The 27,100-nt window shown below is 49.1% G+C and overlaps 1 protein-coding gene across 5 annotated transcripts in view; it reads left to right on the forward strand.

The window, feature by feature from the left end:
- Positions 1-27,100, forward strand: part of MARK3 (microtubule affinity regulating kinase 3) — a 606,883-nt gene that overhangs the window by 487,287 nt on the left and 92,496 nt on the right. For all 5 annotated transcript variants that reach the window (XM_069638126.1, XM_069638125.1, XM_069638123.1 and 2 more), the window contains exon 13: positions 2,671-2,888. In XM_069638126.1, coding sequence (XP_069494227.1) covers positions 2,671-2,888 — 218 coding nt within the window. The remainder of the gene's footprint in view (positions 1-2,670; positions 2,889-27,100) is intronic.

Consider the following 27,100-nt stretch of genomic DNA (forward strand, 5'->3'; position numbering starts at 1 on the left):
ATTCCCTTGGGAAGGCCTGTTTCTGTATGCATCCCCAACCCCCCCCCCCCCCCACAACCCCCCCCTGGCCAAGGTAGATCTGGTACCAGACCTTCTCAGCATGTCGGCATCCCCTCCAGTAAAGCTGCCAGTGGTTGCAGATCCTCTTGACAGGGAAGGAGGCGCAATCCTGCACCATGACCCGGGGTCTCTGAAACTGAAGGCCTGGCTCCTGCAGCATTAGAGTTTGGAGGCTATGATCTTCCGGAGGACTGCAAGGAGATACTTGCCAAGGCCAAGGCGTCATCTACTATAAAATGCTACGGACACAAATGGAAGCGCTTTGCAATTTGGTGCCGTTCGTAGAAGATCAACCCTCTGAGGGTCACGGCCCCTCAAGTACTTCCGTATTTACTTTCGGCTAAATCGGGGCTGGCTTGCGCCTTCATCAAGGTTCATCTGGCAGCTATCTCCTGCTACACCAGATAGCTGGGATGGTCTTACTGTGATCAGTCTAGTTAAGGTATTCATCAAGGGACTGTTCCGCTCGTTCCTGCCAGTGAAGGATCCGGCTCCAGCGTGGGAACTCATTGTGGTGCTGACTAGGCTCAAGGGGATTTCCATTCGAACCTATGCATTCAGCTCAGCTCAAGTTTGTCATTGAAGACTCCTTTCCCCGTGGCCATCCCTCTGCACGACGATTAGGTGCAATCCAGGCCATGCAAGCGGCCTTACTTGACTGTTCACAAGACTAGGGTAGTGCTGCGGGCGCATCCCGCCTTCATGTCCAAGGTTCGGTCGGAATTTCACCTCAACGAGCCCTTGGTGTTACCTGTGTTTTTTCCAATGCCTTTGTCGCCGGCTGAAACGACTTTGCACTTGCTGGATGTGGCTAGTGCGCTGAAGATTTGTGTCCCGCACTAAGTTTCCAGGAAACTTCTCAGCTTTTTGTGAGCTTTGGTCCTGTGAACCATGGAAAGGCCCTGTCCAAGGCTTCCATTTCCAAGTGGCTCTCCGGCTGTTGCCGGTTGGCAAGCCGACCGCTGCCTGGTCGTCCGAGAGCCCATTCTACCAGAGCGATCGCTGCTACTACGGCATTCCTGTCTGGTGTGCCCCTGCTGGACATTTACAGGGCTGCTATGTGGAGGTAGACACACACGTCACGATTTTCTATATCGACAGGGAGGAGTGCAGAGCCCGCCAAGCAGTGCTTCGCAACCTGTTCGATTGAAGGTGAGCCTGGTGAGGAGGTACGATTGCTTCTGTTCAACCTAGCCACCTCCCGTGGTTGTCCATATGTGTACTGCTATGTATTCTTCATGAGCATGTGAATCCATGCCAGACCCCATGCCGGAAAAGGAACAAGTTGCTTACCTGTAACTGTTCTCCAACATGGGTCTGACATGGATTCACATGCAAACCCTCCCGCCTGCCCCTATAAAGCTCTTCTTAGGCTTACTGCCACTATACGTGCTACCAAATCTGAAGATGGCGGCCAGAGGGGCCTAGGTAGTGGGCGGTCATTGGCTAGGGGGCAGTATGACCCAGAGCTCAGTGATTGGTTTATAGGAAAGACTGTTTAGAAACACAAAACTGAAACACTTTTTTTCTTTAGCGAGGATTCCCAGCCTGACTGGGAATATTCATGAGCATGTGAATCCATGCCAGACCCATGCTGGCGAACACTTACAGGTAAGTAACTTGTTCCAACCCTCTGGGACAATGTAACCATTTCTATACTTGCAAAGTATGTTCTGATCTGTCTTTAACTTTCCCTCCTTAAAACTCAATATTGTAATGGTGATCACAAATATGTTATTGCTGAACTCAAATGACACCACTCAGTGTGCTGGAATATAATGGCATGAGACAAGTTTGCTCAACTACTTTACTGCTTTTGTTGAACTGAATCCTAACTTTGGGATTAATGTTACTATTAGTTGCTGCTTTTTAAAGATTGTCAATTATCCTTGTGAATATATAAATATACTAACAGTACTTGTGTAGGTGTTTACTTGGATACCTATATTAATAAAATTATACAGCTCTACAGCTCACATGACACCTCTTAAGATGAGCCTGGCTGCTCAGTCACTGTACTTACCTGCGTAGTACAGACTTATATTAAAAGTTGGGTTACCTAATGCCAAGGGAAGTCTTATGTCCCACACCAGTTAGACTCTACAAATTCTTACCCAACAGCACAGTTTGCTGTTTGTCAAAGTGCTGGGTGAGATATTGAGTCCTTCAAAAACGAGTTCCTGAAAGCTTAATTTATTGAGAAGTGATTAACTTTTCAGACCTGATCAGTGCCACCTCTTCGACTTCTCAATAGACCTGATCCCTCACAGCGAATAAGTCTAACAAATTGAACCCCATCAAGTACTTTTAGCAAAATGCAAAGACCATGAAATGTATGTGTATCAACAGTGTCCATGCTGCACAAGGAAAGTTATTTACCCAGCGCATCCTCTTCACATGTCAAGTTAGTATCTGTTCACTTTCAACTCACGGGATCCTTGAGGAAAGGCAATCTAAGCCAAAACGGTCATGGCTGAAGCGAATGCCTCAAAGATGTCTTGTTACTGTTAAATCATTGAAAATCTAGAAAGCAATCTACTAAATGCTTCATTCTCCTACTTTTCGTTGTGTAAATAAAATGAAGCTTGAATATATATTTTATCCTTGTAGCTGGACCGGCTGTTCCTCCAGTTGTTGCATACCCAAAAAGAAGTCAGACAAGTACCACAGATAATGACCTCAAAGAGGACACCGGACAGCCTCGTAAACCTGCTATCGGCACTGTGGGAGGAAGAGGGGTTACGCCACAGAGTCCCATGCTCGGAAATGCAAATAATCCAAACAAGGCTGATATTCCAGACCGCAAAAAAAGCTCTGTTGTTCCAAGCGTAAGTACTGCTTTCATTTTCACCTTTCAATTAGCTCAGTTGAGAACTCCAGAGCACGTCACTAAATTTCTGAGATTCCTGTCTGCCATGTTAGGGAGAATTTTAATTCCGGTGCCAATTGCCTTTAACCTTAGACCCTCAGCTATTTTGCTGGACTTGGGGCTTTTTAATTTTTACTACTCGATGAGTGGGACCTTTCTCATGCGTGTTTTCAGGACTATGATGTTCTATGTTCCTTACTGTTTTATGGAGTTTGGTAAACTCCATCGTCATCCGCTTTTGCATGGTGAGACACGGCACCTTTTGTGCAGTGGCAATGTTTAACTACATTTTCTTGGGTGAACTACTGTAATAAAGAATGCAAGATGACCCCTGTCTTTTACTTTATGGGTCCAGAACACACCACCCTATGTGGAGTGCCAGGGGAGGGGGGGGTGATTATAGTAATTCCTTCATGTAACATTGTGTTACACTAACTCACTTGAATGGCTGGTGGCAGTGGTTTCTTGTTTACTACCTAGTGATGTATATCTGCAGGCTGATGGCTCAGCTACAGTGCTGCACCCAAGGGTGACCATTTTCTCAAAATGGCCCTTTTTATTGCCATTTCTTGTTCGTCTTCTGGGCTTTTACTCTGTTTTTTGCATCAGGTTTGAGTCCTTTGTGTATTTTGCCTTTGGTGGGCTTCAACCCCGAAGCCTGCCGAGGCACCAGTGTGTCTGGAAAGGCAGGAAGTGAGGGAGGGTCCCAAACCATCCTTGCCCTTTGTTTCTAGGTGTGCCTGAGTGAAATCAGTGCCAATTGGCCAGCTGGCTGTCCTGTTGGCCAGCCACCCTGCTGTGATTGACCCCCCTAGGGCGTGAAAGAATAGGAACTTGCATAAAAAACAATGTTTTTGGGACTAAGAGCAGAGTCGACCACTGGAGGACAACATCCGAAGCGGAAGACGAGAAGACGCCAACAGCACCCTCCTGGACCGCAAAGTGCCTGGTGAACCCCTGCAGCTGTGCTGACCCGGTTTCTGAATCTACGGGAAAGACCAGTAAAGGACAACTTCCTAAGACTGGTGGGACCAAATAGCCTCGAGACCAACTCTATTGTGGCCGACTTGCTGCCACTTTCCAATGCTTCAGAAGCCCAATACCCAGGGTACCTTGACCACCTGCGAGTGCATTGTCTTCCGAAGTCCGAATCCAGCCAGATCTTGGGGGGCATCCAGTAGACCCTACAGAAGCAAGAAATCTGCATCCAGAGTCCTGTCACCAGAGTTCAGGACCCGAGGGATCAAGGAAATCCCCAGACGTCCTCCCTCTTGTCCCCACGACTGAGGTCCAGGAACAGCAGGATCTGCAAAGCTGCACAAGAACAGAATCATCTGCTGCACTTTTCTTCAATCTAAAGGTACTGTACAGTCTAAGAACATCTCTTGTTGTGTAGCCACTTCTCCTCGTTGGAGACTTGCTTGGTTGTATGTGTAGAGTTGCTATGAGCTTCTTTATCTCACAAGCCTAATCAGCTTGTGGCCCTACTTTTTCTTCCATTCCATACCAAGACTTTTTAAACATTCTGAAAGACTTTCTACTTACCTGCAAGAAGTGGTTCAGCTCACCATGACTTTTGCTAATTAAACATTGGCCTGCCTGACTCCCTGTATGACCTTTCTCTCTTCTGCTTATGTGCTTTGCCTTCCAAGGTTTAACTGGCTTTGCATTGGGGTGCTATTTTGAAAGTACTTACCTGCTTAAGGGTAACTGTGTGAATACTTGCTTTATTCTGAACTTTTCTTTGACACTCCTCTAGACTATTGATATGATACGATAGGTCATTTATAACGCGCTTAATACCCAGTGCTTTCTAAGCACGGACCGAACCTGTGTTGCTCCCAAGGCGAGCACGTTGCCCCTTGAGCTATCCTCCAGAGACATATCTAAATGCAACAGTGATATATTAATGTCAACAGCACCCTAACTATTAAAATCACCTGTGGGTTTAGGTAGTGCCTGCATGCCATCCCAAATGGGTATTTGGGTATTTGCTGATTTAGAAAACAGAGTGTGCATTATTGAAGTCTATTTGTGTTGCTTTACATTGCTCCCTTCTGAAGGCTTATTCTAACTGACTGCATTAATTGTTTAATCAAGAAACCTTGTGTGTAAGTTTATTTGTATACTTGTCTCTGTGAATCTGCATAACTCCCCTACAGCTCACACTGACCCCTCTTGGGATGGGCCTGCCTACTCACCCACACTGCCAACCTGTGTAGTACAGACTTGGACCAAAGGTTGGGTTCCTATTGCCAGGAGGTCAGGGTTGTTGTGCACCCAAAGGGTACTGCATACAATCTTGCCTACCAGCTTGTGGGGTAAAGAAGCTGTAAGCAACTCTACAAGAGAAACCGAGACGAGTCCAACAAGTGCAAGCAAGGTGGCACAACAAGCAGTAAGTTCTCTCAGACTTGAAGAAAAGTGCAGCAGGTGGCTCCATTTCCTGTGCAGCTCTGCAGATCCTGGTGTTACTGTGTCAGTCGTGGGGACAAGAGGGAGGACTTCTGGAGACTCCTGCACTATAATGGGACGGTCATGGACCGCAACCTTCAGACAAGTGGCACTTCGTTGTTTCAGCTCCTCACGTCTACCGCAAATAGCAACCTTGCAGTTCCTGGCTGTCGAGATGGGCTTTCCTTGCATCTTGGGTCCCACACACTGTTGCGGGGTCTCAGGCTCGGGTAGTCCTGCCTCCTGGGAGTCCGGAGGATCTTCCTAGAGCTCTTGGCCAGCTTAAAAGCATCACACACGATCTGGTGTTCCTCTCCCTTGCTATTGGGTTCCAGCAGCGACTGCAGTGGAAATCCAACCAGCTCCGAGAGGATGTCCAGGTGGCTTACTTTGGAGTTGATTGGTCCCACCAATTCAAAGGGAGAAGTCGTCCTCCTTGCAGGGGCTTCTCTGTCGATACAAATTTGGAGCTTCAGCACAGCAGTAGGGCTTCACCGGGCAAACCAAGGGTCCAGGAGTTGCAGCAGGTGTCCTCTTCAAGTACTACTTCGGATTCCTTCGTCCAGTGGTCGACTGCCTTCTAAGCCAAAAAACCTCCTTTTATGCAGGTTTCTCCCATTCATTTCAGCCTAGCTGTCAGTCACCCAGCAGGGTGGCTGTCCGGCCAATCAACTAAGAGTGCATTCCTGTCTCCTAGGAGACTAAGCACACAGTTTCGGGCACCTCCCTTGCTTCCTGCCTCTGCCAGACACCCTGGAGCCAGAGGCAGGCTTCACTCGTGAATCCCACCAAAGACAAAATTAACAAAAGGACCAAACCTGGTTTGGCACGCAGAGTAAATCTCAAGAAGTACCTTTACACAAACAAATGATGAAAAAAGACCGGGCCATTTTGCCAAAAATGGCACCCTAGTGTGCTTTACTGCAGCTGCGAACGCAGCCCGCGGTAAAAGCACACCACAGTAGTTAAAAGTAAACCACTGCCACCAGCCATTCATGGAGGAAAGGGTAACCTAAAAATGTTACATGAGAAACTAGACACGGGATATTAAGAAACCCATCCAGCACATTATTGTAAGATGCTGTGTGCTGGGTCTAGAAAGTTGCATGTAAGTAAAGTCAATTTCACTTCACTGTTCTTGGAAACAGTTTATCCAAGAGAAGGTAGTTGAACCTTTGGGAAATCTGAAAGACTTCTGTGCCACTGCACTGAGGGTGCTGTGACACAATGTAAAAGATGCCTATGGAGTTTGTCAGACTCCACAACCAAAAGAAAGTGTTTAAATTGCATTAAAATACATGAGTGGGAGAAAAGGGTCTCCCTCTTAGGTTAAAAATTCAAGTTCTCAAAATCCAGCAAAGTTACTGGGGGTCTCTAAGGTAGAGAGGAATTCTCACATTTCTGAGAATTCTCCCGAACAGTCCCACTACATGCTGACATGTGGGAAAAACTGTAGTAACCCAAAAGTTCCTACCATTCCCAAACCAATGAGTTTAAGAGGTTTAACAGAACTATGAAGAGCATGCTAGGTGCCTTTAGAAGAACCCCTTACAAGAAAGTGGGACCTTCTATTGCCATGCCTTGAGCTGCCTCAAGCTGGAGTGGCTTTCAGCCCCTTTAAGCTCCTCTACGGTCATCCAGTCAGAGGTCCCTTGGCCCTGATCAATGGAGGGTTGGAAAGTGCTCCTTCCCTGCAGCCAATCCGTGTCACTATGTGCTAGGCCCCAGGAGGTGGATGGCACTAATGATGATTGAAGCATCTGAAAACCTGACAGCTGGTCCGGCTCTGGTCAAGCATTAGCATGACCAGAAGGCCAACATGTTGGAGTTTACTCCAGACCAGTTGGTATTAGTTATGGTTTGTACTAGGCAGTGGGCTTTATAGGAAAAATGTATTGGACCCTTCAAGGTTGTAAGCAAACGTGGAGAGGTACATTGTTTAGTGGACTTGGGCAACCCAAGGAGGCCCCTAGGGTCTATCACACTAATCGTTTGATGGCTTATGTCTCCAGACCAGATGTTAGGCAAACGTGTGTGCAGAACCCTTTAGGAGACTACAGCAACCTTGACCTCCTGGCAATAGGGACCCAACATTTGGTATAAGTCTGTACTACACAGGTTGGTAGTGTGGCTGAGCAGCCAGGTTTATCTCAAGCGAGGTCTATGTGAGCTGTAAGGTTTTAACAGTTTCGCAGGGAGTTATTCAAATAAACGCTTATACTCAAGGTTTTTTGATTAAACAATTATTAATTTAAGTCACTTAAATAAGCCTGCTTCAGAAGGGAGCAAAACATGTAAAACTTATTGTACACTTCAAAACAGTTTCTCTAAATCGGATGATGCCCATTGGGGATGGCACACACTTCCTGCACTCAGGTGACTTTTATAGCTAGGACACTGTGGACATTTATTTTATCACTGGTACATTTAGAGCAATACTGAGTTTGGTTGTAAAGATTAGATATGGGAATAACGCACAGGTTAAATAATTAATAACCTGGTAAGTACTTTTTTAAACCCTCCAATGCAAAGTAAATTAACCCTTTCCTGGAGGAAGGGCAAAAGCACAAAGTTGGAGGTAAGAAGAGTTTCTCATGGAGCCAGGACAGTGCATGTAAGATGAGCACAGTCTAGGAGAGCTGAAGGTCTTTTTGCAGGTAAGTAAGTCTTGCACAATGTTTTTAGAAAGGTTTGTAGAAATAAGCTTCACTTGAAGGGCCACAAGCTGAGAGGCTTGTGAGAGGCAAAGCTCCAAGCAACTCTGCAATGGCAACCAAGACAGGTTTTAGCTGAGAACAAGTAAGGCTACACAACAAGAGGTGTCTTCTTAGGTTTACAGTACCTTTGGTTAGAAGAAATGGTTACAGATGGCTTCTGTTTCTGTGTAGCTCTGCAGATCCTGTTCCTGGGCCTCAGTTGTTGGGATAAGAGGGGGGACGTCGGGACTCCTGCACTACAATGGGAAGGTCTACGGCAGCAAAGGTCAACCTTCAATTCAGCGGTATTTCATGGTTTCAGCTCCTTGCACCTATAGCAAATAGCACCACTGCAGTCTTTTGGATACCACTCTACTTTCCTTGCATCTGGGGTCCCGCACTCTGAGGTGGCTCAGGCTTGGTCAGGGAAGTCCGGAGGATCTTGCTTGAGTTTGGGTCCGACTTAAGTGATGCACGCGATCTGGTGTTCCTCTCCCTGACGCTTCGGTTCTTGCAGCAGCAATGAAAGTACAGCCAGCTCGGAGAGGATGTCCTGAAGAGTTCACTTTGGGGTTGATTGGTCCCACCAACCCAAGGGGAAGTCGTCCTTGTAGGGGCTTCTTTAGTCGAGGCGGATTTGGAGCTTCAGCACAGAGGTAGGGCTTCGCCGGGCAAACCAGCGGTCCAGGAGTTGCAGCAGGCGTCTCTTCCAAGTTCTTCTTAGGATTCCTTTGTCCAGTGGTCGACTCTGCTTTCCAAGCCAAAACGCCTAGCCTTTTATGCAAGTTTCTCCCATTCATTCCAACCTAGATGTTACGATCACCTGGTATCCACTGGGACGCCACCCAGCCGGGTTACTAGCTGGTATGCTTCTCAGCTTTGCCCTGATGTGGTCTGCGGAGAAGGTTCTGCCTTGTGGTAGAATTAGGCGTGCTCTCCGTCTTGCCTTTGCAGGGGCGTGTTGTCTTTCATGGGCGAATGCGGTCCAGTTACTTCACTGACGGCGGCCCGTTTGGTGTTCTTCAGGTAGGTCTTATTGCTGTTCTTTAGTTTTGTTACTATCCTGCATGCCTTTCTTTGTTTAAAATGTCTTTTTTTTCCTCCCTTAGGTATGCAGAGCTTCAGCACGGCAAACTGGCTTGGTTGAGCCCCGCTGGTAAATGATGGCGCATTAAGAGCGCTATGATGCGGTAAATAAGCGCTATGCGCGGCGCTGCGAAGTCTTGCCTTTGCTAACCTGTGTTTTCCTTCCTTGTACATCGCGGGTGTTCTTCAGCGCGAGTGGAATGTCCAGAGTGGTGCCAGCCGAGAGGCGACCAGCCAGGTAAGCCTTTTGAGCAGTTCGTAATTTGTAAATGTCTCTACTGCTTTCTTTAATGTTGCCTCTTCCTCTTTCAGGTCGTTCTGTCCGGGAGGCGTGCAGATTCGAGGAAGCTGTTCTCAGTAGCTGCAAGTGTTTAAAGATGAAGACTGCAGGGGAGATGCTGCTGCTAATGTTCCGTTTGTCTCCTTGCAGGTTCTGCTTCTCTGAGGGAATAGCTGGACACGGTGAGTGTCACGTTGCAAGCTGCAAAGTAACGCAAAGTGTATTTTCTTGCTCGGGTGTGGTTTAAATAGCCCCAGCAAAATAGTCCAGGTAAAGTAGTCCCTAGGCTACCACACCCAAAACACTAGACTGCATACCTTTGTTCTTTGGAACCAAGCTATGTGGATGTCTCTATGTTGGCTGACAATACAATAAAGTAGTTCCCAAGCACATTGTTTTTCATGGTGTATGAGCCTGGCCCCATGAGGGCTTTTGAAGAGGATGCCAGGCTCTAGAGGCCCGAGTCCTGACTGCACCTGGCCAATGGGTTTGCCAGAGGGAGATTTGGGCGAGGGTCGTGACACTAGCTGACAAACAGCAGGGTGGCTGTCCTCCAAGGACAGCCCTCCAGCCAATCACCCTTGGGTGCATTCCTGTAACCAATGAGACCTAAGCATAGGGAGTTGTGGGTACCTCCCTCACTTTCTGTCCCTTCTAGACATGCTGGAGCCAGAGGCTGGCTTCACTCGTGAATACCACCAAAGATAAAGCAAACTAAGGAACCAAACATCGTTTGGCACGGAGAGTAAATTTCAAGAAGGACCTTTCCAACAAGAAATGGCAAAACCAAGACTGGGGCCATTTTGACAAAAAGGGCACTCATGGGTGCGTTACTGCAGCTGCGATTGCCTCCCACGGTAAAAACACTTCTCCAGCATGGATTCACATGCTCATGTATATTCCCAGTCAGGCTGGGAATCCTCGATAAAGAAAAAAATCTGTTTCGTTTCTGAACAGTCTTTCTACCAGTAACCAATCACTGGAATCTAGGTCATACTGCCCCTAGCCAATGACTGCCTTCTACCTAAGCCCCTCCTCTGGCAGCCATCTTCAGATTGTTGCCCCACGTTCAAGTGTTGGGAGTCCTCGTGCTATAGCTCGCAAGCTTTTACTGCGTTTTGCCTTTTTTCTAAGTTTTCTCTTATTTTTCGGTCAATTCGAGCCTCCAGCGCCACCGATTCTTCCAATCAACGGGGACCAGTTTTGGAATTTTTCTACCCCACTCAAGGGCGAATTTTCGTCGCGTTTCTCTTCTTGGAGGATTCCAGAAGATCTTTGAGGCCTACCCCTTGTGGACATGGCCCAAGACAAAGGAGACAGGATGCCTACTGGGATCCAAGTTGTTTATGAACTGCCCAGGATGTGGACTGCAGAATGTATTTGAGGATGAGCACTCCCGGTGCCTCTACTGCCTTCACATCGACAAATTGCACGTGGAGGACTGTGTTCTGCAAGAACATGTCCGTCCGGACCATGAAGGACCGTCGTAAATGACTCGCTGACTGGCTGGATTTGAAGAGCCCAGCAACAGGTCAGAAGTCCAAGCAGTCTTCTAAGACCTTTGAGGGTGCTCTGGCGACGGGGGTCCAACAAAAGGCAAAGCACTGCAAGTCTGCGGGCACCAGGAGTGCCGTTGGTTCAGGCTCCTGGGCTGTCAGGCAAGGCGCGATGTCTCCAACGCCATCAACCACAAGCCAACACTCTGGCTCGGGGGGGAAAAGGAAGTCGAGAATCCGGGTAAGCTTTGGGAGAAGCCCTGGTCGATCCCGACTGAGAAAGCCAAGGGGGTGGGGGGGTGAGGCGGTGACCCTCCCCCTAAGGTGAAGGCCCCAGACGCGGGCAAGATCGTGTGGCCCCTGATTCACCCGGCAAATGCCTAGATTGAAGGAGTCGTGGAGGCGCTGGCGAAGCCTGTGGATGCTATCCCAGTGGAACCGACTCCTGGGCCTAGTTTCCCTGCCACCCCGGAGGGAATCCTCTTTTCAACCTATTAAGATCCCCCCCGTGAAACCCTGGGACGAGGAGGAGGGGGAGGGGGGCACAGATACCACTTCCAAAGATGAGCTGGTTGGCGTCACAAAGAATTTCGAGGAAGTCCAGTCCTACGGGAGGGATCCCGACGAGGCGGATGTAGAGAGCGACTGTGGAGCCGACGAGCCGTGGAGGAGACTGGGGATCCCACAGCCCAGCCGTTGCTCCCGTCGCAACCAATGCCTACGCCACAGGACAACACAGGAGCGAGCTTGATGGCCATCCAGACCCTGTGCACAGAGAGAAGGACGAGGTTTCCCTTACCCCCAGCGGACAATCCAGCGGCGCCTGGACCATCGGGAAGCTCACCGAACAAGCTGAGGCGAATCCATCTACCCCCTCCTTTCCAGCCTTCACCTCCTTTCCCCTCCGCTGAGGGAGGAGACAGGAACGGAGACGGCGATAACTGGGACGGACAACAGTGGTGATGACGGGACAGATCTCCCATCACCCCTTGCCCGGGCCTCCTCTCCCCACGAAATTGGCTCCTTTCACGCCATGATCGCCAGGGCATCTGAGCTTTTCCAGCTTTGTCCTGAAGAGCAGAAGGAGGGTTTCCTCTACCAACGACGGGAGGCCAAGAGGAAGACAGTCCTCACAGTCCCATTACTAGACGACATCTGGGACGAGGGACTATCTCTGCTCAAGAACCTGTCCACAGCTCCTGCGAAGAGGGACCGGTATGAGAAGTATCGGGTCCCAGATTCTGCCCCGATGTGCCTCAGAGCTCAGCCGTCCCCGGATTCCGTGGTCTGCGCGGCGGCCAAGACGAAATCGCTAGGGGCAACAGCTCAACTTCCACTTCGCCACCGGACAGCGAGGGGAAGAAGCTGGACGTCATGGGACGCGTCATCTTGTCATCGGCGATGACCTTCAAAGCGGCCAACGCCCTCGTGGCACACTACGACAGGGAGCTGTGGTTAAAGATCGCTCCCCTCCTGGACTTCCTGCCAGACAAGAGGGCGGAGGCCCTTGAAATCCTACAGCAAGGCGAGGTGGCGTTGGACCACGCCATCAGTGGCCACGGACATCGCAGATGCCAGTTTTCCCCCCGATAGGAAACGTTTGCCTCCGCTGGTGCGGGTGGTTCAAGGCAACCGACTTCCATCGGGACATGCAGACCAAGGTACTGGACATGCCCTTCGACGGGAACAACTTGTTCGGCAAGGCAGTAGACGAGTCACTGCAGGCCATCCAGGCGGACACCGAGACGGCCCGGGCCTTGGGTTCTCTCCATTAACGGCAGCTGTCCTTTCGGACCCCTGGAGGCAGGTCTCAAGGTGCTTCCAAAGGATTTGGTGGCGGTTCCACATCGTACCACCAAGCGGCCCGCTCGTCATCGCAGGAGGCCTACAGAGGCCTCAGCAAGGCCTGAGGACTACATCAAAGCAAGATTGAACCGGCCGTGATGTCGGGCCCCCACCTGAGCACCCTGGTGGGAGGCCGGCTAGCGAATTTCGTCAGTGCATGGGAGTCCATCTCCACCGACCGTTGGGTGCTGGATGCTCTGGCCAACGGGCACACTCTGGAATTCCAAAGAAAGTGTCTCCGTCTACCACCCGTGGCCAGGAAGGAAAACCATGTGCCACAGCTACTTCTAGAGGTACGAGCAATGCTAAAAAAACGGGCACAATAGAAATCGTCCCGCAGAGGCTCCGGGACTACGGAGTACACTTGTGGTACTTCCTCGTCCGAAAGAAGACCGGCGGCTGGTGACCCATCCTGGTCCTTCGCCGCCTCAACAAATACATCAAGTCCCAGAAGTTCCGGATGGTCACCCTTCAGCACGTGCTGGGACAGCTGGAGGAGGGCGACTTCCTTTCGTCGCTGGACTTGGAGGATGCTTACTTCCACATCCCCATACTCAAAGGACATCGAAAGTTCCTACGGTTTGTGGTCCAGGGGCAGCACTACCAGTTCAAGGCCCTGCCCTTTGGGTTGAAGTTGGTGCTGAGGGTCTTCACCTAGTGCCTGGCACCAGTGGTGGCGAGGCTGTGCCTGCAAGGGATCCATGTATATCCCTATCTTGACGATTGACTCATCCGAGCAAAGTCAAGAGAACTCGCTGTTGATCACACAGTGAAGACCGTCCACCTGCTCATGCAACTGCGATTCTCGATCAACTTTGCAAAGTCCCACTTGGTACCATCGCAGAATGCCCTGTTCCTGGGAGCCAGACTGGACACAGTGGCACGGTTGGCTTCACCGTCGGAGAGGACGAAGGCCATCCTGGGCAAGGTACGACTGACCATAGAAGTGGCCAGGGTGAGGTCCATCAAGTCCTTGCTCGGCATATCATCATTGTGCATCTACCTCGTGCGCCTGCGCAGATTGCGGATGCGGCCACTACAGGAGATCCTCGACGCCCGTTGGATGCAATCGGCGGGCAGCTTCGAAGACCAGATCTCCCTCAACACTTTCCGTCAAGCGATCCGGTAGTGGGGCAACCGCGAACATCTAGCGGCGGGCATGGACTTCAAGACCACGGAACATCAGGAAACGGTGACTACGGACGCCTCCCTGGAAGGATGGGGAGCGCACACTGGAGATCTCCACGCAAGAGGCCTTTGGTTCTCGGAGGAGAGGTCACTACAAATCAATGTCCTGGATTCTATTGCGTCGACTGGGATTCCAGGGAGGAGGCTAGTCAGCCAAGCAGTGCTGCGCAACCTGTTTGCTTGAAGGTGAGCCTGGTGAGGAGGTAAGAGATGCTTAATGTTGAGTTGTTGAAATGCTTAATGTTGAGCCTTACCACCTCCCGTGGTTGTGCATGTGTGTACTGCTATGCATTCTTGTATTCATGAGCATGTAAATACATGCCAGACACCATGCTGGAGAATGAAAGTTACTTACCTGATAGGCATGGGTCTGGCATGGATTCACATGCGAACCTTCCCTCCAACTCCTCTGCGGCCCTTCTCTTGGTCCTACTGCCACTTTACGTGCTGCCAAATCTGAAGATGGCTGCCAGAGGAGGGGCTTAAGTAGAGGGCAGTCATTGGCTGGGGCAGTATTACCCAGATTCCAGTGATTGGTTAGTAGTAGAACGACAGTTCAGAAACCACTGATTTTTCTTTTTTTTCTTTAGAGGATTCCCAGCCTGAAGATGGGTAATATTCATGAGCATGTGAATCCATGCCAGACCCATGCTGGAGAAAAGTTAGTTAAGTAACTTGTACCACAATGGTAGTAAAAAGTAAACGACTACTACTAGCCATTAATTGTAGCAAAGGTATCATAAAACTGCTACATGAGAAAGTAGACAAAGGGAATATGAAGAAACTCCTCCAGCACCCTATGGTAAAATGGTATGTGCTGGGTCTAGAAAGTTGCAAAATGTAAGTAAAGTCAATTTCACTTTACTGCTTTTGGAAACGGTAGTTTCACCACCGAGAAGGTATTTAAACCTTTGGGAAATCTAAGACTTCCCTGTGCCACTTCACTGAAGGTGCTGTCACAATGCAAAGATGATGCGTATGGAGTTTCAGACTCCAAAGTCACAAGAAACAAGAGTCCAAATGACTGAAAAATACATGAGTGGGGGGGAAAAAGGTGTCACTCTCTCCAGGTTAGAAAATAAGTCCTAAGATCCAGCAGAAACAGCTGGGGATCTCTAAGGTCAAAGGGGAATTTGCACATTTCTGAATTCTCCCTAACACCAGAACTAGCTTTCCTCTTGGCTTCTGCTCAAGAGGAGATGAGCAAGTCTCTGCCAGATGTCCTCAGGGCATCCATTGAGGGAATTCAACGCTCCTCAGATCTGACACTGCATCAACAAGTGGAGTGCATATCTCTTAAGTCAGTTTGCCTATTTTCACTGACACCAGGCTTGACCCCTTGGGGCCAGCATGATCTCCTCACTGGTGAGTCTCCATGTCAAAAGCAGTGTCTACCGAATGTCTGATCTAAGAACCCACATAAAGGAAGAGGTCAACAAGATCCTTGAGCCATCTACTAGTCCATGGGCTAGTCCAGTTGTGCTAGTGCCAAAGGCAGGAACCAAAGAGTTGAGATTCTGCATGGACTATAGGGCTTTGAATGCAGTCACAAAGACTGATGCCGATACTTTTACCAAGGACAGATGAACTGGTGGATAAACTTGTATCTGCCAAATTCCTCTGTACATTTGACTTGACTTAAGGCTATTGGCAAATAGCCTTGACAAACCATGCCAAGGAGAAAACTGCATTTTGCACCCCCGGAGGCAGTTTAGGGTTATGCCATTTGGACTAAAGAATTCACCTGTTAAGTTCCAAAGGATAGCAAAACAAGAGGTGATGTTTGCAAGGTTTAGAATAAATCTTAACCTCTGGCATTGCTCTGGGCAACCCTCCAGACCATTGTTGTTCGCCTGCCAAGCCATTGCAAAAGGGGAAGAACCATATGCAAAAGGGGTTGTCCAGCCTGAACTGCTATGTCACATGCCTTCTGCATGAGACCACAAGCATCCCCAGACATGTTTCAGCCTTGTTGGGCGTCCTCAGTGAGGAGTAGCTTCGGTCTCTAGGCCCAGCAGGCACGGGACCCACGTCTGGGCATACCCGTCCCAGTCGTGGTGGTGATAGCAAAACAAGAGGTGATGTCCTTTTTCTCTAGTTGTGCCTGAATGAAACCAGGCCTGATTGGTTGGCTGTCCTAAATTGACAGCCACCTGCTGTGATTGACAGCATAGGATGTGAATGAATGGGAAACAGCATAAAAAGCAAGGTTTTTGAGACTAGAGGCAGTCGACCACTGGAGAGGAACATCCAAAGACGTGACAATACTCCAGCAGCACCCTCCTGGACCGCAAAGTGTCCAGTGAAGCCCTGCAGCTGTGCTGACCCAGTTTTCATACAGTCTGGGAAGACCCGTAAAAGGCATCTTCCTCCCTTGGGCCGCTGGGACCAACTAGCCCCAGGACAAGCTTCCATTTGGCGCAACCCCTGACTTTCTCTGCCTCACCAGAGCTGCAGAAGCCCAATGCCAGGGCTCCTGTGACCATTGAGTGAATTGTCTTGCAAAGTTCGATTATGGTCAAATCTTCATGGGCATCCCGAGGACCCTAGAGTTCCCTGCACCAGAGTCCAGGATGGAGGGAGCAAGCTTCTTCCAACCAAAGATATTAAGTCTTCATTGATGCAGAGGAAAAGGCGCCAAAACACTGAAGTGCTGCTGAAACAAAGGAAATCCATAGCTGAGCAGTCACTCTCTTGAGTACTGCCACAGGAGCCTGCCAGACGTCTTGCCTTTTGTCACCACAACCAAGGTCCAGGAACAAGGGGCTGCCAAGCTGTAGCAAAGAGGAATCTAGCTGGAGCATGTTTCTTCAAATCACAGGTACTGTGGGGGCTTGGGTTGTTCGCCTTTTAGCCATAAATTGTGAAGTGCTTTTGTTCCACTTTAGAGTTGATACCAACTTGCCTGCAATGGCCTAACGGCTTGTGCTCTCTACAAAGTAGCTCACTTGCGTTACTTTGATTTCTTCAGAACTTACTAACTTTGTCAAGACTTTAGATGAAGTGCACCAGAACTGTTGACTTTGTCCATTTGACCTTGACTGTCCTAGCTCCCTAAAGGCACTCCTCTGAACCTACTGACTTTGGCAATACTTTTCCCCCCTCATAGGTTATTGTGATTACTATTCTTGCTGGGATAGGTTGCCTGCCTCACTTTAGGAGATTGTAATTGTTTTACGGACTGTTGAAAGCATGGTCTCAGTCTTATTCTAGCCTTTCCATCCTTTACAAACTCTTAACTGAATTGGTAACTAAAAATAAGTGCAATACTGACCTTAACTGAAGTCGCATCTGTGTGCTGGAAAATGTTGGCATACAGTATGTACCAGTTGTTGTCTTTTACAAACTGAATCCAAACTTGAATTAATGTTGCTAGCAGATATATCTGAGGCTTGTGGAATCTGCTTAGATCACATGCTGTGCATAGGCCGACATCTAGTGGAAGCTGCGGGGTATGTTTGTTTTTCGGAACACGAAAATGGGCGTCGAGCTAGGGCGTGCCAGTAATGCTATCCCTAGTGACGTCCAGTGTACCCATGATCCCTCGCGCGTGTAGGACTCTCAGATTGTTTGTTCCACCATACTTGTCGGAAGCATACTCGCGGAGTTCCCTGGCTTTCAGCCATTTGGTCATAATTTATCAGAATTCCCTGTTCTTTAACTTCCACGTCAAGATCTGAAGAACGAAGAGCTGCCGAGACTGCACAACGGATTTGGGCCCCGGTAAGCCCTTGGCCCGGGCCTCGGAAGGCCTCTGGCCTCGGCCCTACAAGTAGGAAGAGTGGGGGGTGGACACACACTCATTTCCTATATATACTCGCCCGCTGCCATAAGACAAGATATGGAGAGTACTCCTTTTTAAATTCTGCCCCAAGTGCAACCGCAAGTTTCCATGGGTGGATAAACACAACACGTGTAACCTCTGTTTGCCTAGGGATCACCCTGAAGCTACTTGCAGTGTGTGTAAGCTCTTTAAAACTCTAAAGGGCCGCTCCACTAAACGTTGGGCCCACTATGCCAGGCAGCTTTAGGCCATGAAGGCAGTGGGTTCCTTCAGTGACGGCAGCAACGCTGACGTTTCGGACGGCGAGGGAACAGGGGCGTCGAAAGACACCCAAGCGCAAGTCCCCGGCCTCAGGACTGTCCGGCGGGGCAGTTATGGGGGCTACACCCGGCAACGCTAGCGCTACCCACAGTACTACACCTAAGCACACCAAACCCAGCCGGGACTCGACCCACGTGTCAAGTCACTGAAAAAAGGAGGCACGAAGAGAGCGGTCTACAGAATGTGTCCTCTGGGTGCTCGAGGTCTAGATCGCCGCATGACACAAGGCAACTGACCACGATTGCCAAGAGTGCCTCACTCTCCAAAGTTAGAGGTAGGCTCGTCAGGAGACTAATCTGACCTCTATCCCCAAGCAGCTCGCCTACAGTCGACTCCGGTAGGCATTGCCTCGTCTACCTCAGAGTCTTGACGCACACATGCTTAAGCTTCAGAAACTAGCCATACCATCCCCGAATCTCGACGCCAGGCGTCGAAAGATTCCGAGAAGGCCCCAAAATCAGGTAAACATACCTCTACCCAAGGGGGACGGGGGAGAACGGCAGAAAAAATCAAAACTTCTGCACCCCAAGGCCAGAAGCATAAATCCTCAGATAAAGACCAATCTAAAACCCCTGTCACCAGGCCCAAGATTGTTCCTCCCAATCTACAGGAGATGGCAATAGAGGAGGAGCCTCAGCAGGAGGTCCTCATTCCCAGTTCCAGAGTGGAGTTCTGAGGACATCGACAGGGTGATGCGTAGAATGTAATTTATTGCTAATTTCTACGAGAAAATCTCAGACTATTTTCTGAGTTATCAGAATACCCCTGTCACCTCTACTCCTTCAGGATCCAAAGACCCTCAGCCTCCCTGTAAGAGACCTCGGAAAGAAACTCCAGTTCAACCCTACCATCAGTATGCTGAAGATCCAGACATACAAGTACTGGACGACCAAACAGGGGTCGATTATTACGGAGACGATGAGGACCAGGATGATTAGGAGGATGAGGCGGCAGATGCTTATAACCTATACTCGCCTATCCACACAGATCCACCTGTCAATGATTCTCCTGTGGATAATCGGCCACTTTTAAATGTCTTGGCGATGGCAGCAGAGCACTTTCACATAGACACTCAAGGGGCTCAGGAAGAGACTTTGTCCCCCATGATCTCTCCTGCAGTCAGTTGCGAAAGCCATCCCAATTCTCAAGTCAATACAACACAGAATTGACCCCTCCCTTCCCACCCCTAATCTCACCCCGGCAGTCGCCCCCAGAATTGAAAAACTATTCAGGGCCCCCCCTCCGACCCTCTTTACATAAGAGGTCAGCTTAAGCCCGATTCTTTGGTAGTTACTACCACCAGAAAGAGAGCTGGGACTCCTTTAGCATCATCTGAAGCTCCCCCAGACAAGGAGAGCAAAAAGATATACAGTCTAGTAAGGAAAATGGCTTCCGCTTACCAAGCAAGAATTGCCAATTCCATCACTCTGCTTGCAAGTTATAATTGCACCAATGGGAGCAAGTAGCCGCCCTCATTGCCTCCGCACCAGAGCCACTATAGGGCCAATTAGCCCAGATTGCATCGGAGGGTAGGTCAGTATCCGGGTGCATTCTGAAAGCGACCTTTAATGCTGCAGACATCGCAGGCCGGCTCATTGCAGAGAGCACTGTCCTAAAGAGACATGCTTGGCTGAGACAGTCGGGGTTCAAACATGAGACACAGGCTACTCTTATCGACATGCCGGTTGAACCGAATGTCATGTTTGGCAAAGCGGTCGAGGAGGCACTCAACTGCCAAGGAGGTATACAATACCCTAAAGTCCCTGGGACAATTGACTAACAAACCCACAAACCAAAGAGGGAATAATTTTCGTCGCACACGCAGACAAATTTCCCAGCGGCTTTCCAATTACTCACAGGGGCAAGGTACATCGTGGGGTGGCAACCAACAAGGTACCCAAAGTTACAGTAGAGGTAACAAAAGGGGCCGCGGTAGAGGGAGAGGCAGCCCAGGCAGAGGCGGTACGTCTCCCACAAAACAGTGACGCTCCGCTCAGGGTCCCTTCCCACGCATCCCTAGTAGGGGGGGGCGCATTTCCAACTTCACCCAAGCATGGGAAGGAATCACCTCGGACAGATGGGTGCTGTCCAGTGTCCGCGGGATACTGCATCGAACTGCTGGAGTGCCCCCGCAATCGCCCTCCGACAAAAAATACACTCCCTGGATCACCAAAGGATCCTCCTCGAGGAAATCGTCAATCTTCTCGCAAAGGACGCAATGGAACTCGTCCTGGGCAACCAGGTAAACAAGGGTATTTATTCAACTTACTTTTTTGGGCTAAAAAAAAGATTTGACGATGCGCCCAGTATTAGACTTACGCCCTGCAAACAAGTATGTCAAGACCCAAACATTTTGCATGACTACACTCCAAGAGGTAATCCCCCTCCTAAAAAAGGGAGATTACATGGCAACATTGGACATGAAAGATGCCTATTTTCATATTTCCATGTTCCCAGCGCACAGAAGATTCTTGCGCTTCAAGGTGGATAGTCGGCACTACCAGTTCAAGGTGCTGCCCTTCGGTATAGCCTTGGCTCCAAGGGTATTCACCAAAGTACTGGCGGTGGTGGCGGCACACCTACGCAGGGAGGCAATCCCAGTGTACCCTTACCTGGACGACTGGCTCATCACGGGGGAAACCCCAGTAATTTGCACTTCCAACATCCAAAGAACGATCAACCTCTTCGAATTGGGTTTCTCAATCAACGAGAAAAAATGAAGCCTGGTGCCAAGCACCTCCGAGCTGCCCTACACTCAAGAGGGGTTGGCCTTTCCATCAGAGGAAAAAATTCGGAATCTACTGCTGCAAATTCCTCTCAGTCCGGTCGCCAGATAAGTGTGCGCAAAGCGATGTGTTTGCTAGGCATGATGGCGTTATGTATTTACCTGGTTCCCCGCCTGCACTTGCGACCCATGCAGGAATGGTTGGCGAAACAGTGGTCTCAGGCAAGAGGTCAGTGGGACGATCTAGTGGTCGTTTCGCCAACACTAATACAAAGTCTTCGCTGGTGGACAAGAGAAAATCTCTCAAAGGGGTAACCCTTTTACGATCCGGAGATTCCAGCAGTAGTCACTAGACGCGTCCCTCGCAGGATGGGGAGCACACCTCCTTCATCACACAGCGCAGGGCCTCTGGTCTCAGTGGCCAAGAATCACATCAACCTGCTAAAACTCCTAGCAGTCTTCAGAGCGCTTCGAGCGTTCGAACCCCACCTATCAAACCTGTCAGTGCAGAACCTAACGGGACAGCATGACAGCAATGTTTTACATAAACAGACAGGGTGGGTACTCGGTCGAAAAATCTTCCAAGCTTGCCCAAAACATTTGGATATGGGCACTCAGACGGAACATTTTCCTGTCATCTCAACATGTTCCAGGGGATCTCAATTCACTAAGAGATGCTTTGAGCAGAGACCAACTACTGGAAGAACACGAATGGGGTCTACATGAAGAGGTCGTAGAAGACCTCTTCTCACGGTGGGGGTTCCCCACTATAGACCTGTTCGCCTCAAGTGACAACAGACAATTGCCAGACTTCACGCCCAGGTTCCCCCTGCCAGGCTCCAAATGGAACGCTCTATGGATGAACTGGTCATGGATGTTTGCCTATGCTTTTCCACCAACTCCCCTGATGAGGAAGGTGGTCAACAAGATAGTCGATGACGCTCATCCTAGTTGCTCCCATGTGGACGAGACAACCGTGGTTCCTGCACATGCACAAACTGGCCGTTTGCGAACCCATCAAACTCCCGTGCTGGCACAACCTACTGTCCCAGCACCAAGGTCAAACAGTGCATCCTCAACCCAACTCAATGAACTTGGCAGCATGGCTCCTGAAGTCAGTTTGGCCATCTCAATCTACCACGGAGATGCATGGATATCCTGAAAGAATCAAGGAAACCCAACACAAGACACTGTTACTTTGATCAATTGAAAAGATTTGTTATTTGGTGCCAGAATAAACAAATTAATCCAGTTGATTGCACTCTTTCCAATATTATCACCTACATGCTCCACCTGCTTGACACAGGGTTGGTATTTAACTCACTCAAGGTACACCGGGCGGCGCTGTCAGCCTACACCACATCCCATAACAAGGTGTTGTGGTGGAAAGTACCAGTGGTTAAGGCTTTTATGGAAGGGGTAAAGGGATTCCACCCTCAATTTCAAACCCTCCAACAGGTGGGGACCTCAATGTGGATTGCTAAACTCAGACCCCTCCCTCCCCCCCCGAAACCCATGCAAAAAGCTAGTCTCAACCACCTGACTTATAAGACTGCCTTCTTAGTAGCCATTACATCCATAAGAAGGGTCAGTGAAATTCAGGCTCTCAGTGCAGGATCCTTTCTTTACTGTTCATAAGGATAAACTGGTTTTATGAACTCACCCTAGGTTCTCACCTAAGTTCATCTCTAAATTCCATGTTAACGGTCCATTGAGCTACCGGCCTTCTTACAAGAACCCAAAAGCTCTGCTGAGGTGAAACTACACACTTTAGATGTGCCAAGAGTGGTCCTCTACTACGTAGACAAGACCAGGTCGCTAAGAAAGACAGATCAACTGTTCGTCTCCGTAGCTACAGGCAGAGGAGGAGATTGCGTCTCTAAAGTTGCCATCTCAAAAAGGATAGTCAAATATATCCAACTGTGCTACTCCCTTTGAAGTAAAACTCTGGCTTTTACGCCAAGGGCCCACTCTACAAAAGGCACCGGGGCCACTCTGGCTTTCATTGCAAATGTACCCCTTGACACCATTTGCAAAGCAGCTAAATGGAGCTCTATTCACACCTTTACTCAGCACAACTGCATTGACACTCATTCCAAGACAAACTCAAGTGGGACAAGCGGTTCTAAGACAGTTGTTCGCTCATGACTCTTTTCACATCCCACCTCCTTCCATTGCTCGCTAATCTATGCACAGCATGTGATCTAAGCAGATTCCACAAGCCTCAGAAGGGATACATTACTCATCGTAATCGTATTTATGATGCTTGCATCTGCTTAGATTCACATGCGCCCGCCCTTCCTTCCCCCTCTGAGAGAAGGCGCATGGATGCTTTGTCTTATCTATCTGCTTGGATACTCTGTACTCACGCTACCTCATGTCCGAAAAAATACAATCTGAGGGTCCTAAACGCGTGAGGGATCATGGTTACAGTGGATGTCACACTAGGGATAGTATTACTGGCACACCCTCGCTTGACGCCAATTTTCGAGTTAAGCAACCATAACTCGCGCCACCACAGCGCACTGCTAAGACTAACACCCAGGACATCAAAGATGACATCACAAATATGATGCCAGTGATGTCATCAATATGTCTAGCCCCTTCTTTTTTGTTCACTGCCATTTATAGATATTGCTATTCTCACACGTTCTTACACTATTTCTTAGAATTTAATTGCACCTTATGATGTACATATATAGAGGAAGAAGCAGGCCTGAAACGCAGCAATCATTTTTGTGCATGAATACAATCATGTAGATTATACACAGTTGCTAATGATACTGCCTCTTGTTTGATTACTTTACTCTCCATATATAAGCCCCATATTTGTATGCATTGTAGTCTATTTGTTGTGTGTATTAGTAGAAATATGTAGTAAGTGATGCATTAGTAGCTACTTAGTACATGTTTCACAGTACGGAAAAGTCTAATGCAGAACAGTCACCGTTTTATTATATGACTTTGGCAAATTACAAATATAGCACCTCTGTGGTGTATACTACAGCCAATACCCACATTTCTGTATGAGTAGGTTCCTGTAATAGAAAGAACACTGCAATGGAATGTTCTTTAGAACACTACATTGCGTAATGAAGTATGTAGCTTATTACACATTTCCCGATAATCCCTGATACTTTTTTGCCAACATTACATTTATAACCCCTTTATAAAGTAAATGCACATGTGATGTCATCAATGATTTGTGATGTCAACTTTGTCCTGGGTGTTAGTCTTAGCAGTGCACGGTGGTGGTGCGAGTTATGGTTGCTTAGCTTACCATAACTGGCGAATTTCATGGGTTTTCCGGTTTTACTTGGATCCATAACGTCCCTTTAACAAAGTTTTTCTACTGAAATATATATAAATATATATATTTTTTTGGCTTGGCTACATGTACTTACTCATTTCAAGTGTACAGCTCACATTGCCCCTCTTAATATAAGCCTTGCTGCTCAGTCACACTACCAACTTGTGTAGTACAGGCCTATATTAAAAGGTTACCTAATGCTAAACAGAAAAGTCTTGTGTAGTTTTCACCAGTTGGACTATACCAATACTTAACAGTGTTCAGTTGGAAGGTGTCGAACTGAGATTCAAGCACTGTCCAAAAGTGAGGTCTGCACTAGTGACCCCTTGGCCTTCCTCGACTATCAACCATAGACGATCCTGTCCCCAGTGGATTACAGGACCTCAGCAGAGGTCGCTGGAGAAATCTGAATCGGGAGGTAAGTTAACAAACTTTTAACTACCCCCACCGCTCCGGTTTTCTATAGTTATACTGGCATAAAGTCTGGTCCTTAAATCACACTTTCCAGAATTTGGTTGGTGGAAGGCCTGGTCAAGGATCTCTTCCTAGCCCCATCCTAGTGTCTGGAATGGAGTGAGTTTACTTACCTGAACTTTACTTATATGTTTGAGCTTTATATCATAACCTCTGCCATCATCCAATCCCAGTAAAACTACCTGGAAAGTATAACTTTGGAACTGGTGACTATAGGACACAAGGCCTCAAAAGGTACTTGGTCCTCGACTTGGTAGGTGTTGTGCTAAACTGCTCTGTGGTTTTGCTTAAGTGTCTTGACTTAATTTCGTCTGACTACTTACATGCTAGTTATTGAATCCTATGTTTTCATTCTTCTAGGGTTGAATATATAATTCAGTTTTATAGGTAGTGTGACAATATTGGCCTAGTGGTTTTACTTGCTGTGCTTTTTAAAGGCCTAATACATTGTTCGAAGGGATTGGTTCCTCCGACGTATTCCGCATCTGACAGGTAATCACCACAGCTGTGCTGCTTTGGGAAAATAATTCTGCATCAATGACGTCGATACGCTGTCCTCGAGGGCCTCCGTCGAGCCGACGTCACCGGATGTTATAAGTAGGATGCACGACGCCTGTAGCCTCGTTCCGTTTTTTCCGCGAACGCGTTTGCTTCGGAGAGCTCGGCGCGCCTCGGTTCTTCTGATTGTATTGGTTCTTCGAACTTGGTTTGAGAAATTATCATGTCTTCTACCCCGCGGTCGGGATTCAAGAAGTGACAGGACTGTGGTTCCAAGATGTCACTTACAGACCTGCACGACATCTGCCTCTGGTGCCTCAGCGAGGACCACACCAGCGATGACTGTGACGAATGCCAGTCTTTGACGTCAAAGGCCTTGCGGGAGCGAAAGAAGCAGCTGTCGGTAGGTAGGGTTTCCAAGCCCCGTAAGTCGAAATCCGCTGGGCTTTCGACCAAGGATTCGTCGGCGTAAGTCCAGGGGGGTCTCGGTCCCGGAGTGGTTCCAGCCATTCCTCTGCCTCTTCGAGGCACTCGCGGAAGCGCAGTCACCGGTCGCCTTCCTCGTCCGAGGACTCCGCCAGACGGCGGGTAGCTTGTCCTACCAAGCATTCCTCTCTTGCGGAATGGGACGCATTTCGTAAGGAAATGTTGGCGATTTCCGAGTCGCAGGGCTCAGTTCAGTCCGTGCCTTCAAGAGAAGCCAGCAAGGAATGCGCTAGGGCCACCGTTCACACGCCTTTGGGCTTGGGTGGTTGGCGCGATCACTGGGAAACCTTCGAGGTCCCAGTCGGACATGGTGGATTGCTCTAGCCATGCCCGCTCCTGGTCCTCAACATCCTTGAGACCGGTGGAGCCTGTGAGGTCTTCTGAGAAGATGTTGACCCCATCGGCGCCATGTCCGTCAAGGGACTCTCTCGAGGCTCTGCCTCCGAGGAAGTCATCGGCACAGAGGCTGTTGAAGGACACGCTCGGGGCACCACCATTGGCGCCACGCCCGACGCCGATTTTGTCGACACCCGCAACACCTTTTTTGGAGGCTTTACCGCAGTGGAAACTCAGAGGAAGGCCCTGAAGTATGTAAGGCCTGTATTTGAGACTTTTTCTGTGCCCTCCTCAAGGGATTTATTCCATCCTCTGGATTACATCTGAGGTGGAAGAAGGGTCTCAGGAAGGTTTGGTTCCTGATGAGGTTCCTGTTTACCTGTTATCTGGTCATAGCCAGTTGGAAGACCTGTCAGTCTTTGCACGACGCCAGTGGTCTTGATACTTAGTTTGGCAGGCCTGAGCCTGGTACGCATGCTGAATCTTCGTAAAGGCGACTCATGTCGAGGGTGACTGAGTACTTGGGGGTGGTCTGCGCAACCAGTGGATTTTCTGCAGGATGACCTGACGGATATCCTTGACCAAGGTCTGCCCACTGACCCGGTTCTTCCATTTCACACAGCTTTACAGAGAAGGGCGGCGGCTTGGTCTGCTCCGGAGAGTGTCCTGGCTGTGAGCAAGTCGTTGCCGAAAAAATACCGTCCAGCCAGTAGCGACCCCTGCTACTTGACTACGCACACCACGGAGAGTTTGGTGGTGCAGGAGGCTACGGCCCCAGCAAAGCAGGCGTCTTACCCAACCATCCCTTCTGATAGGGACGACAAACATTTTGATGGCTGGGCGAAGAGTGTTTTCTTCAGGGGGTATGGCTTTACAGGCAGCCAACTCCATGTGTGCCTTAGCACATTTCACTCACTCTGTGGAATTGTGTCTCTTTGGTGGCTGAACAGATTCCCGAAGGGGAGGAACGGGATGGTTTTCTTGCCCTCGTTCAGGATGGCAAGGATGCCATGTGTGAATCCGTTCAGTCGGGTCTGGACATGGCAGACTGTGTCAGCCGCTCCATGGCGGTGAGCACTGTGATCCGCAACCACGCAAATCTGTGCAAGTCGGGGTTTGCTCCCGACGAACAAGCCCGGCTTCCCAACATGCCATTTGATGGTGTATCTTTTTGGCAGCAAGGCTGACTAGA

This window comes from Ambystoma mexicanum, chromosome 14 (genome assembly GCF_040938575.1).
Source record: "Ambystoma mexicanum isolate Mex_15411 chromosome 14, UKY_AmexF1_1, whole genome shotgun sequence".
Classification (NCBI taxonomy): domain Eukaryota; kingdom Metazoa; phylum Chordata; class Amphibia; order Caudata; family Ambystomatidae; genus Ambystoma; species Ambystoma mexicanum.